This window comes from Lepisosteus oculatus, chromosome 6 (genome assembly GCF_040954835.1).
Source record: "Lepisosteus oculatus isolate fLepOcu1 chromosome 6, fLepOcu1.hap2, whole genome shotgun sequence".
NCBI lineage: Eukaryota > Metazoa > Chordata > Actinopteri > Semionotiformes > Lepisosteidae > Lepisosteus > Lepisosteus oculatus.
In genome coordinates this window covers 50,213,772-50,227,671 of record NC_090701.1, presented here as the reverse complement: position 1 = coordinate 50,227,671, position 13,900 = coordinate 50,213,772, and the positions used below count along the sequence as shown (strand labels likewise).

At 41.6% G+C, this 13,900-nt stretch overlaps 1 protein-coding gene across 4 annotated transcripts in view; it reads right to left on the bottom strand.

The window, feature by feature from the left end:
* chd7 (chromodomain helicase DNA binding protein 7) overlaps positions 1–13,900 on the bottom strand; it is a 79,659-nt gene that overhangs the window by 8,279 nt on the left and 57,480 nt on the right. For all 4 annotated transcript variants that reach the window (XM_015353643.2, XM_015353642.2, XM_015353639.2 and 1 more), the window contains exons 17-32: positions 13,468–13,663; positions 13,190–13,357; positions 12,262–12,441; positions 11,957–12,067; positions 10,980–11,185; positions 9,722–9,921; positions 8,881–9,040; positions 7,453–7,542; positions 6,988–7,091; positions 5,168–5,297; positions 5,002–5,074; positions 4,857–4,914; positions 3,971–4,196; positions 3,122–3,330; positions 1,463–2,185; positions 241–401 (exon numbers count right to left, since the gene is read on the bottom strand). In XM_015353643.2, the coding sequence (XP_015209129.2) occupies positions 241–401; positions 1,463–2,185; positions 3,122–3,330; positions 3,971–4,196; positions 4,857–4,914; positions 5,002–5,074; positions 5,168–5,297; positions 6,988–7,091; positions 7,453–7,542; positions 8,881–9,040; positions 9,722–9,921; positions 10,980–11,185; positions 11,957–12,067; positions 12,262–12,441; positions 13,190–13,357; positions 13,468–13,663 (2,995 nt within the window). The remainder of the gene's footprint in view (positions 1–240; positions 402–1,462; positions 2,186–3,121; positions 3,331–3,970; positions 4,197–4,856; positions 4,915–5,001; positions 5,075–5,167; positions 5,298–6,987; positions 7,092–7,452; positions 7,543–8,880; positions 9,041–9,721; positions 9,922–10,979; positions 11,186–11,956; positions 12,068–12,261; positions 12,442–13,189; positions 13,358–13,467; positions 13,664–13,900) is intronic.

Sequence of the window (13,900 nt, the reverse complement as noted above, 5' to 3'; positions counted from 1 at the left end):
CTCTTCAAAGGACACGTTGTTAAGGAACTGCAAATTAATAAAGCTACTGTGTAATGCTGCACAGGATTAAACTTCGTTAGCAATGCAGGAAAGTCTGCACAGCTTGTGACTGAAAACCCACTTCAGCCTTTCACAAGTACCCCCAGAGAAATGCCCTCTTAATATTCCACAAACCGCTAGGATCAAGAAAAGACTAACAAAGCTGGCAAGTTTCCAGTTACTGAGTGCGGCTGAACTAACCTTGGGCCAGAAGGAAAAAGAGAAAGATCTTTCGTGCAGAATGTGAGCCATTGAGGTCTCCCCGTCCTCGGCGTAGAACCCATCGCGGGTCTCATCGCGGGCTGTGCTCATGGAGGCATTGCTCTCCTCGTCGAAGTTCTTACCCCGAGAAGCCGCCCCAGCTGTGGAAAACAAGAACGCCCGCTCAACAGAAACAATGGGACGCGGCATCCTGATCTCCTCACACCCCCCCTCCCGGCAGCCCAACTCTTAAATCTAAACAGGAAGGGGGAGGGGGAGAGAGGCTTTGTTCCTCTCCGAACTTCCCCCATCTGGAAATGTCCAAAAGAGCCCCCCTCCCCTGCCCATCTCCCTAAAAAGCAACAACAACAAAAAAAAAAGATAACACCACAAGGGTCCACTTCAGAGAAAAAAACTTGCTGAGGTCTTTTGTTGACGTAAATAAAATATTAATTTGCAGCCTAGATGCCATATAAAAAAACCCTACATCTTTAACAAAAGCTGAAGGAAGCCTAAGAGAATGCCGATGAGCACCTGCCCCTTTAACAAGCCTGTTTAATATTCTTAGGTTTTACAGATTTGAGATGGTGCTTTTACAGTCTCTAGGATATAAAAATGGGTGTATCAATTAAAATTACAGTTTACACAGGAACTACTTGTTTGCAGCCAATATCAGCTCAAAGAAAGCCAAGTTATCATTATAACTTAGTTCATAACTATTATGGGATTCTTGAAGTTGAAGAGGAGGAAACGTAAAAGATGGTTTTTATGCACAGGACAGAAAAAGAAATTACCTCTGGTCCCAGCCTAACAGGAGATTAAAACTACAAAGCACATAAAGCACAGATGGTTCTCTCAACTAACTTTTGTCCTGGCTAGCAAACAGACAGAACTGGTAGAAAACCCAATTTAAAAAGAAGCATCTATAGAAAAAAGATACAACTCATTAACAGTGAACATATTGAAATACCTTTTTAAATAAAAAGGGAAAAGAATAAGATATTTTAGCAAAAGCTTCAATCTTTACACTTTGACCAAACTATACCGCATCTGTGACTCATCCCAAAATTGTTACCCTTGCTTAACCTACAGAATTGTCAAATGCTTTTCAAGACGTTCCAAAGCGGCTATTGTAAAAGATAAATAAAACCAGAACATTTAATGAAAATGTATTTGTTTGCCTCTTTGTAACAAATGACTTAAATCAAACTCCTAGAAATACCTTCCGCGTGAGAAGATTCCTCCGACTTGTCGTCATCATCCATCTTATCTTCGTCATCTTCTTCAGAGCCCTTTTCCGACAGCGACTTGGGCTCCAGCTCAGCTAGTGCTTCTGCGTCTTCCTGCACCGCGGGCTCTTTGGCGTCACACTGGGTCTCCGTTGGGGCGCCCTTCGATTCCTCGGGTTTAACAGGTACCTCCTCCCCGGCGCTTGTCCGGACATCCTCCTTGGCCTCCTCTTCCTCGCTCGCTTTCAGAGGGTCTACCTCGGCCTTCGGCTCCTCTTCCAGCGCCTCGGCCCCCTCCGCCGGAGGAGGGTGTGGCTCCTGCTCCTCTTCCTTCTTGACCGGGAGGGCCGCGGCCGACAGCGCCAGCAGCGTGCCCTGGCCGGGGTAGGGGGTGCTGCACAGCTGGCCGCTGCTCTTGTTCTGAGCAAACCTCCGGTGGGATTCCAGGAACGAGAGCTCCGGGTCGTTCAGGATGTGGTAGTCGGTCCTGCTGACGCCGTGCTTGGAGGCGCCCACCAGCAGGTCCTTGTCATGCCGGCCGCTCTCCCACCACTCCGGCAGATCCAGGCTGGCCTGGCACAGCTTGAGCCGCTCGTCCAGGTCTGGGTGAGTCAGAACCTGCTCCCGGATCTTCCGGAGGAGCTCTATGCGGTACAGAGTCCTGGAGGCTCGCTCCTCTGTGATAGGCTCGATGAGGATAGTGGGATCGTGTGGCTCTGTGGGTCAAGGACAGGAAATCCACTTCATTCCCATTTCAAACAGGCCTCATTCTTTTTACATCTCATACAACACAGTGAAGAGGAACTGGTAACTGGCACACAACGGACAACTAGAAGGTTGCAAGTTCAAATCCATGTTGGATTAATGCTCTTCATTTCAGGTTGTGGGCAAATGGAATAAGCTAACCAGACATGTTGCTTCTGCAGACACTCTGGCTTCTTTCAATAAGACTGCAAGATGCTCTGATCGGTTAGCTGAAAGGCCTCCTGTCATTATCTGCTCTCATTTTAGGTCTTTCTGGGCATGTCAGTGTCCACTTTCTGATAATTAGTCCATTAAAAGCATGAACTATAATGTGTCATTTATGCACTCCATAGTTCTGAATTTGGCAAACAGGTCCTGTTTGGTAAGCATGTTTTATTCCCTAAAATATTGCTGCTATGATGCAATGTTAACACATCACAAAAGCTGCAAAAATATTCTTCAGCTATTTTAAGTGTTAACCATTTTCAGGTGGTGAACCGGAACCGGACTGCACTCTTTACATTTCTATGGCCTATTTTCAATGGCTCTCAAACGGGAAAGGCCAGGAAGTATTTTTTACTCAACTTGAATTGAACCCATAAGGACAAACTTAAAAGAAGCACAAGTGCTAAGACCACTGGTTTGTGTACAAGTCTCAAATTATTTGTAAGGAAAAAATGTCTTTCATCTGCAAAATCCGTATCTACAACTTTCTCAACAAATCAAAGACTATCATCATTTTTAATTTAATGATAAAGTAAATCAGTTTCCACATTTTCATCATTTACCCCCTCAAGAGCAGATCAATTCACAACAGCAGAAAATGCCTCCATGATATTAGACAGGGATACTGAGGGTGCAGAAGAGAGACAGGAAACAAGGTTGCAGCTCCACCACGTAATACTTGCCTTCGTCTGACTTCACAGGCATGCGGCATACCCTTCTGCACATTGCCACAAACGAGTAAAAGTATTTCTCCAGACTCTCATCTGTCTTTTTGTCCAGGCGGGCAAAGGCACGAAACTGGTTCCAGTCAAAACGATGTTTTTTTGTATCGAACATAACGCCAAAGGTCGACACCACCCTGTAGAAATCGGCTTCCTCTCTCCTCGTCCACCTGGGGTAAGAACAAAATGAGGTGAAACTGCAACATTTGCATGACGAAGGCTTAAAGAAACTGGATGGTCTTCAACAATCCAGCCCATTTTGAATTTGTAGGTAACCATAACTATGCTAAGTATTTAAAATGAAAAAAAATCAGTAGTCTCCTGAGAGAGCTCATTAGCTATAATTTACGGGAAATTATGTATTTCAGATTCAGCCACGTGCAGCAAAAGGAATAATGCAACACGGGTACCATAAATAGCAGTTCCCTTCTTCTAACCAAATTGACTTCAATGCCAAAAAACACCACTACGAAGTACCATGAATGAGACGTTAAAATAAGCTTTAGAAAAAAATGTGGCCTATTTCTTAAGCAGGGATGTGAAAGAGGTAATGGAAATTACCATCAAGAAAACCTAGTCCAGAGTAAAACCTAAGAACAAGGTTTACTGAACATCTATAAGGGAAGATTTCCCACGGTCCTTTAAGATGAGGAATGATGTGGCCCTTGGATTGTTAACTTTCTGCAGTATAACGAGCTATGTGAAAAATCTCTCCTTTGTCAACTTATTTGTTCTCTGTAGTCCCAACCTAAGATAAGTTAGGTTTTTGAAAAACATCATGAAGTGCCGCCGAAGGACCAGGTTTCTTACTTTTGACGCCTCTCTGTTATAATGGCTTCTCGCTCGGCCTCCAAGGCTCTCACTTCCTCCCTTGGCCGTCGTCTCCTGCGGTCCGTCTTGTTCAAAGCTTCCTGCCTCATCTGCTCCCGCTTGTAGCTGCGCTGATAAGCTGTGATCAGGCGCCGCAATCTGGTCGTCAGCGCGGAGGCAGTGGGCCAGTACAGTTTACCATACTCAGCATTTTCACTCGATTTTCCTATTTTAATTAAATAAAAAAAGATCTCTTTCATTAAAAGGGTAAATTCCCGTCTCTTCAGCGTTCATCCGGATTCAACAACTTCTTTTCTCCTTGAATAAGGTCAGTTCACTTTTAAACGTTCCCTAAGGAATCAGGAAGGATATTTCTTAAAGGAATGTTTATCTGTGATGTATCAGTTATTTCCATCTCACCAGAAAAACTCATGTGCTTCTCTGACTAATGAGTTTACCATGATATTCCAAGTCAATGCACGCCTACCTACAAGGTCTGTTTCTGTTATGGAAGGTTCGAGGGGTCAACACTGTTGAAGACTCATCTGCCTTAGTTTGTAATGTTCTATAAGACCACATGCTGCCTCCTTATCTGAGAAATTATACAGCGATACTGGATTTCAAGTATCATAGCGCGCTACATTTGTTAAAAATGCAGAGAGTAAGAGTAAATGAGAGCTCCTGGATTTTCCTAACAGTGCATTCTTTTCTTCAAACAATACTTCAACAGAACATGTCCAAGGATTAAACAATAAGTAACTGTTAACACACATAGCCATCTGTCTCAGAAAACACCGAATGCAAGTCACAATATACATGAGTAATGTAGATGGCACATTCCGAGGTTTTTGTGTGGAAGTGTGTTCAGGCATGTCAAAAAAATTACCTGAATTTTCAACATCCATGGCTTCCTCTTTATCATCCAAAGGTGAATTTGCAAACTCCTATTCAACATAAAAAAGAACATTAAAATACTGTCAGGACTGCAGATACCAAAAGGTGCACTGACTCTAAATTGTTTGCCGACTCACATCCATTTCATCCTTGAAAGGCATTCTGGCCGGCTTGTACTCTGGGTCCTCATCTTCTCTGTCAAAATCACCCCTAGGAGAAGGATTTTAAGACACAAAATTACAGACTGCACAGTTACCAAAAAAAAGGGTCTTAGAGGAATAAGTGTATTGTAGCCCTTCTTACCCATCAGCACCATCTGCCATCATGTCAGCTCCTCTCTGTTCTGCAGCAATAGCCTTGGCGTCTGGCATCCCCACTCTTTCCAAAAAATATAGACTAGGGTCAGCTCGCATGGAATTGTACTTCTCATACCCTGACAGGTGGAACAAGAGGGAGAAAATTAGCCTTGCAGTGGGGGAAAAACACAAATGAAAAATGCACCATCCAAGAAGCTTATGTCTCAAACACTCCAACTTGTGTGCAGGCTAAATGCTGTGGAAACTGGTATAGAAGATGCTTTGAAGGACACAAAGGGTAAATTTCCCCCCATCAGTCTTCAATATCTATTGGTTTTGGGCAGCTCACAGCTCGGCAACCTGCGAGACCGCAACGCTGGCTGGGCTGGTGAGTTTCCCTGCTGCAAACCTGCCTGGTTTTTCTTACTTTCACATACTTTTAACAAAAATAAATCGGGAATGTAATAACTGGGATATCAAAAACGTACTTGTGAAAAAAATGTATGCGTTAGCATAATATCGAAAAGCCATCTCATCATGAGGTAAAAGAAATGCAAGGGGTGGAAGGGGGAGCATAACAGACTGTCTGAATCACCTCCACGTATTCAATGTGGCTCCTTACAATCAAGGGAATATTAAGTATTAACCCAGACAATTACAGACACTGTCTGATTACAGACGTTGTTTTCAGCTATGAGCAATTTGGTAAACACTTATGGCCGAGAGCAAAATGTTGTCTGCTCACTTCGACAGAACAGGAGATGTACAAACAGGACTCAAAACAGTCCTATGAAGAGAAAGGATTGGAAAGGTCACCAACATAGCTTTAAAAAAAAAAACTTGCATGACCTTCACAAAAAGCATATTCAGCATAGAGCTATCAAACATGATAACGACATTAGGACCCCTGCTATGCCTCAGAAAAAAAACAAAGTTTACAATAGAATTAGAAACCTTCAACATGAATTTCAATGTAACAGGCACTGTCACACAAAAGGGTGGCGAAAAAAAATCTAAAATCCTACACCAGAGAGAGACACCCACACCCAAATGGGAATTCGCTTTGGAACTGCCCATGTAGAACAGATTTAAAACGGCAGATCTCAACAGCGCACTGCGGGGAGATGATTGTCAGACTGGACCCACTTCAGCTGAGCCCACGATCAGCCAGGCCCCGTGAACCCCCCTCCCCTCCTCCCCTCCCTCCTACCAGAACATCACATTTCAATTAGGATTTATACTGTGACACATTGTTTCTAACCGCTGTAGAGCCTGAAGCCAAACTGTAATCATGAAAGGGTTTATAAGCTATCATTCTTTCCTGCAGTAGGGCCATGCCGCTGAGGGTTCCTCCATGACCTCCAGTGAATTGGGATTATGATTAGGAACGGCTTGCTGTATATATCATGGCTGCTACACATCGCAGCCCTTCAAAGTTAACAAGGCAGCTTCCCACTCCGGGGAATGGGAAGGTCTCTGTGCTGACATTTTGTGAAATACTGCTTGGAAGAAAGCCCATGAGGCACTTGTACAGATTAATAGCAGAGGTTAAACCCACCAGCCACTCTGACACTGGCTGGCAAGACAAGGTAGCAAGTGCACAAAAGGCTGAAAACCAGAGCAAGGTCTGATTACAAGTGCTTCTCAACCATTAATAAGAAACTATGCTAAATGATCAATCCGCAGAAAACTGCTTTATTTTATACTAGCCTCTCTATGGGATTGAAGATCTGCAAAATAATCTTCGATCTGAAAACATAATTAATAGAAAATGTAGAAACAGGTCATACATCTTATATTTAAATAAACCTCACTTAAACTACATACCATGTTTAAAGACTCCAATGAGCAGAGATTTATCAGCTTCCCTATTCCACCAGTCAGTAGGCACTTCAGCATGGAATGGTTGAGGAATCCAAACATCAATTTCACTGTGACCCCAAGAAAAATAAAAAGGTTAAATCAAGGAATTTCTAAAACGTACTTTTGGTCATAGTGAAATGTCTTGTGAGCAACATTAACCAATTTCCAACACATTACAAAAAGCATGTATTACTGCTTAGGAAAAGACGTACGTTTGTCTTACGTTTTTTCGTGTTCTGATCTGGCTTTGCCCCACAAATAACCTAAAACAACGCTGTCACAAAGTTACATGTTCAGCTTGTGAATGTACGTCAACATACAAATCACAGTCTAATTTACACCAAAAGTGGCCTGTTTGTGCCCCCTGTAGATGATAGCGCATCTTGGTGACAGTGGCACCACAGAAAGAACAGCCGCTTTTACACCAACCTTGAATCCGTGCCCTCTAAAATCTTGTCTGCTTGGTCGCCGATAACTTCTTGCCTGAGATAGTACAGCATGCGGACCCGCAGCAGGACTCTAGGGAGGGAGAGAGAAAAGTTCTTAACTTTGGGACTGTTTGCCAACAGTAGCTTTTGGCATCTGTTGCAGTTCATCCATCATCCTGCCAAGGCTGATTAGCCATGCTGTATGGTAGGCTTGAAGCATGACAGATGGTGGCACATAATCACCTCTGTGTGGTGCTTTTCGCTGGCTTCCAACAGGTCTGCCTGGCAACCGGTTTGCGTTGCACAGAGAGGAAGCGAGCAGAGCGGAGCCCAGGCGCATTTCATTTATTTCCACCTAATGCAGTTTGTGAAGTTTGGACACGTCCTGCCAGCACCTCTAAAGTACTGAGGCAAGTTTGTAAACAAGCGAGCAGATGGCTGGCAGTAAGTGTTCTGCTTCATTATCTCGTAAAATTTCCTCAGCTGTTGCCCGATTCCATTTTTGGAAGCACATCAGAAGTTGTAAAAAGACAGCTATGCAAACCCAGCTTTTATGGCCTTGCCATGACAGAACAATACCTGGCTGTTTTTTTTTTAAATCATACTTGACGAGCTATTCTGCAACAAAGCAATACCATGCAATGGAAGCAAAAATCAGGTACTTGTGAATTAGAAATTATAGAGCCTTGAGAATTGTTTGACAATGAATAACAGGGATTATATAACTGTTGTCCCATAAATTCATAAAACTCATAGAATGTTACAAGAATAAGACTGACTTAAGAATTAAAAAGGGATGACTGACTTGCAAGACCTAATACTGGCTGGAATATCATGCTACACCCTTGAAGCAACAGAAAAAGCACAGTATACAGGATGGCCCTTATCTATATGAAAGCTAAACCTTTAGCAGACATTTGCTGTCATTCTAAAATGAAACAGCTTATAAATCTAAAATGAAGAATCCTAGGTGTTGTGAAGCATGCAATCAAGACATCCATGACATGGTGCCAGGTAAAGGGAATGCACTAAGCAGCACGTTAAACCACAATGGTAAGGTCCAAATGAGAATGAGGGTGGACAGTCAGCACTCTGTGGGGAAATTCATGATATCTTCTGCTGTCATAACCAGCAATTTCACAAATACAAATTAAGAGCACAGGAAACAAGCTTCAGGCTTCATCTTTAATCCTAACCTGCAGACATGTATAATTACAGGATTGATCTATTCTTGCAAGCATTTCAATTTTAGCTTGCTTGTGTGTAATGAAACTTGAGCTTAATTTGGGCTTATTAAACACTACTCTATTAACAGACTCTTGCTTGAAGATATGGTAGAAAAGCATCACGGCATAATGTCTGCCTTGTACATCCAAAGCACACAGTATAGCTTTTACTTTTAAAAGAATCTAAAAGGTGCCTGACTTACTTGTTACAGTGGTGTTTCAGGTGCTTCTTGTAACTGTCTTCCTGGAAGAGGGTGTCAGGGTTACAGCTCGCCAGCCAGTCTGCCTGCTGAATGAATGGCTGAGCAGCCTGTGTTTTAACCTTCTTTCCTTTGCGTCCCCTGGGTACTGGAGCAGACAGCCCTGTGGGAACAGCGGTGAAATTTATAAAAGACTGCCTCAAAGAAAGATCATTTTTTCCAGCGATGGAATTTTATTGGAATAAGTTAAAATCCATCTCTATTTAAAATCAACTTGACTGGGCATGTAGTACGTCCTTAATTAAAACTTAATCTATGTACATATACTTGACCAGACTTATCTACATTGGCAAATTCCCGCTGCTTTGTTACCCAGTCCTGTAGTTACCTCTGTTAAAGCAGAACATCTGTAGATCATCCCATATCATTCGAAGATTATTCAGCCTGATAAATGGGGGATGCCACAAAAGCAAGCTGCTGTCTGGATGTTGGTTTTTTAGGTGTTTGATTTGGCCCACGGTGCAATACATGAATACATGACAAGCTTGTGTTTAAACTGCTCACATAAGATGCTTCAGGAAAGCTACTATGGACATGTTAAACACCATAATACTCGCCTAGTTCTTTCACAATGCAAGACAAACCTATGAAGGAAACACATTATGCAGAGCGTTTACATCAAATATATGTTCATGAATACCAGCCCCTCCAAATAAAACATATTTAAGCAGGAGTACACTGCAGTTATTAAAATCCCTTAATCCAAAACAATTTTCACAAACTTTCATTCAGGACTCTTTCTAAACAAAAGCACCCCGTTCAGGCTTCTGGAGGTGTTACCTACCCGAGTGGTTCTGCAAAGCTCGGGTCTGTCCATCTTCAGTAGGGGTGATCAGGTCCCAAATGAAGCTCTTGATGTTCTCATCTCCCTTGTAGTGATTGAGGCAGTAAACCAGCACAGCGCGGCAGATGGTCTCCACGTCCTGCTCCTTCAGCTGCCGCTTAAACCGCCCATGAGACAGGATATCGGTCCATCGTCCCCAGCTAGAAGGGAGGGGAGGAGCGAGCCTTAGTTTCTTCTTTTAAGAGGGTATTTATAGAAATACCGAGACCGTTAGAATGGTAACAAGTGTTTGAACATTTGTCATGCACGTAACAGTGACTGAAAAATGCTGAACCATTTGTTACCCATCTAAATCTCATTCAGAACAGACAGGCGTTCATTAGGACTGGGCATTTGAAACCCTGCCTGTTTAAAAAGATACACTGCTCTAAAGGCCAGACCAACAATACTAGCTTCCTGAAAAGGAATTTAGCAGGTTGCTTTAACCTGTGTTCACACCATTGATAAAGAACTGTATTCGCGGACCAATTAGGACACTGAATAGCTGATGAGAGTTTGTCTGGATATATGGAGCACACTGCATGCAATGCAATAAAATATTGTGTTCTGTCTCTCATCTTTAATACAGAAATCAATTATGAACAAAAGCACCTCTGTCAATGACCCGGCATTATAAATATAGATGCTGCAAATGATCTTGGCTCATAATTAAGGAGACATTTTGAACTTTAACAAAATTTTCCTCCTGCAAAACAAGCCTGGCAGAATATGGTGTGAGACTTGACAGATTTAATTGCCTGTATGGCCTGAGGCTCCAGGCTGTTAACTAGAAGAGTGCTGGTCAGATTCAGTGTGACCAGTGAACCATGAAGACTGAGCTGCAGAAGTGTCAATAGTCTGATTAACTGTCTGCACCCAAGAGCACCACACCCTTTGTTGCTCATTGCAGGGGGGGGGGGGCACAAACAAAATAACCAATCATATGGAAAAATGTGATCATGTACATCGCACAGAACATACAACAGCCCCTTCTCAACAAGAGATTTTCCAGCTTTCACTATGAAGACCTGTAATCTTTGTATTCTAAAAGCCATTTGACCCACCTTTTTCTTTAGGAATATTCACACACAATTTTAAAAGGAGGAACCAGACTTGGTGTCTGAGTGAGATAACCCCTCTATCGATAAGTCTTCAATGGCTTCTCTCTCCATCTTTTTCTCCATTCAGTCTACCCTATTGGCCTCTGCCCTGAACTCACCCATACACCAGCAGGTTTTTCTCCACTCTGAAGCACTCGCTGCGAGGGTAACCCTGGGATTTATCCTGAGGTCGGCGGAGCTTCACATTGGGCTTCTCCTCTGAGTCACTTTCCAGCTCAGAAAACTCCATCATTTCTTCCTCTTTCACAGAACTGTAGTGACGGGTCTGCTTCCTAATTCTTGGTGTGTCAATTACAAGGTTATTCTGAAGGAAAAAAAATGAATTAAACCTTTCAAAAAATGTAACACGACTGTTTAAAAGAACAGTGCTAAAAGGAGCTTTTTCCTGTACATTACCCAGTGGTAATGAAACCAATTCTTAATTGGATATTACTTTCAAAAATACTGCAACACTTTAGATTGACTCAAAGGTATCACAGCAGTAAAACGTTGTAATGTGCATAAATATATCCAGAAAAAGGTTAAACTTTCTCTGACTTCTTAAATGTTCTTTGTTCTCAAATGTTGGGAAAGACATCATTATGAATAGTGCTTACATTTTCAGTCCTGTTAAGATGCAATACCTGATTTTTAAGATGCCCTAATTATAAGCAGTCAGATCCCTGAAATACCTTCAAGATCTAAGGGTTTCAAGTCCATGAAGCTTGTGTTTCAGACAGTTTACAAGCACATGGGTATTTAGGACTGAAACAGCCAGTATATCTTGTGCAACACGTAGTGAAAATAACCAAAGCACCCACACAGATTGTTATCAGAACAAAATGACCGTCAGACAGGTTCAGGGACACCTGTCAGACATGTTACTATCAGAAATAATGTCAAAACAGAAATTCAACTTAAAACAGAGCTACCTTATGTACTGAACATTTTTCAGTTTAATTTTTTTTTGTTTTAATTAAAGCAAACTGGCTGAAAATAAGCCATTAGATCAATGCAAGATAAAGCAATACACAGAATATGCCTGTTTTTAGGAACATACCCATGCCTCTCACAAGCAATGTTACAGATCACTCACCCTTCCATTTATTGCATCCATATCAAGTTCTGCTTTCTTAGCCCATTTTTGCCAAAAGTCAGGATCTTCCAGGGATATATCAGTTCTGTTCCCAGATGATACAAAGCTTGCCTTAAGGAAGAGTTGAAATTAACAGTGATACCAGATACAAAACTGCATAATGACCATCTTAAATGCACATTTACCAGGTGTCCTTCTCATATAATAGATAGATCTGCTGTACATCATGACTAATTAGGACCTTGCAGTGTGGCATCAGCCAACATACTGATCTCTCTCGTGCTTTATTCTGTAGAGAACTGTACCTTTGCAAAAGTGGATCCTTTTCCTTCAGATTCAATGGTAATGGTTTGTGTTCGTCTCTGCAATATTTGATCAATATCCTCTTCACAGAATTTGGAGCCTTCATCCTCCTCATCCATGAGTGCCCCATAAGCTCCTTTGCGAAGCAGGTCTTCAATTTCTTTCTTTGAAAGCTGCTGCACCTTGAATGTGACATGAACTTGTATTACAACTCTTTCTTCCACTGCCGGTACCAGCAGTTCTTACGACGGACCATGGCGGTTTTTCAGTACTCCACTGAACAGTTCAATGGTTAAACCATTATCTTCAAAATGTTCAAAATGTGTGGCCTTCAGCTAATTTACATGTATTCAAAATCTCAGTTATCTTTCAACAAACTGATCCTCATCGCATTTCATCTTGGCATGTATAGTTCTGAATATTTTTACCTCGATCTGTTTTATTGAAATTATGTTCTTTTCGACAAGGAATTCAATAGATTAAGAATGTTCTTATTATAAAACTGACTTTCTTCAAGTAGTTAGCTCTGTTTTCTAATGTTGAATGCCTAAGAGCACTCAACAAATTTGGGTAGGGTTTGCCGCTTTTTAACCTGCTGAATATTTACCTTTTATTACATTTGCAGTATTTCATCATATACAAGGGAGTTATTGGCTGTTACTATGAAACATTACACTCAAAATTGAAAATGCTTAAACATTTTTACACCCAATGATTTAAAATTACTTGGAAGTAAGGATTGAAAATGTAATGTAGCAAAACATTATTGGGATGACTAATGTCAGAATTCAGATCAATAAAAACAGGGTAAACTATTCATTCCATAATGGAAATCCACATTAGTGAATGCACAATATTCCACAGATGAGCTTCTTATGACAAGAGTAAATTCTAGACACAAGTACTAGTGCACTAGTTTGGTGTACCTACCCCATTAGCAGCATTCTCTCTACCACTCATAGACTGCAGCACAGCCTTATCCAGACCTAGCTTTAAACTAGCTTTGTCAAACATCTCCCTTTCATAGGAATTCCTGGTTATCAACCGATAGATTTTGACAGCTTTACTCTGACCGATTCTGTGACATCTTGCTTGAGCCTATAGGAGAGAAGAACAACAGTGAAGAGGAATTGAATAAACACAAAAGTTAAATATGCATGCCAAAACAAGACAACTGAGCCATTCCAAGTTAATCACCCCAGTCTCACCTGCAAATCATTCTGCGGATTCCAATCTGAATCAAAGATAATGCAGGTATCAGCCGCAGTGAGGTTAATGCCTAGGCCTCCTGCTCTTGTGCACAGCAGAAACACAAACCTATCTGAATCAGGTCTGGAGAACCTGTCTATAGCTGCCTGTCGAAGGTTACCCCTTACTCTGCCATCAATTCGCTCATAGGGGTATCTGCAGAAAACAAACACAGCATTTAGCTTCTTGGAAAAACATATCTCATACCTAGTGTAATATGTAGGACACCGAGTAATTATGCTCTAACGCTGATATATAATCAATCAAGTCAAGAACTACCTTATTTAAATTCTCAGTTGCTGTGTGAAAATTAGTTTAATTATATGTTTTTTCATAATTTCTCAAGGGTTGTTAAAATAAAACGTTTCTACGCATTAATTAGGTAATGCAACA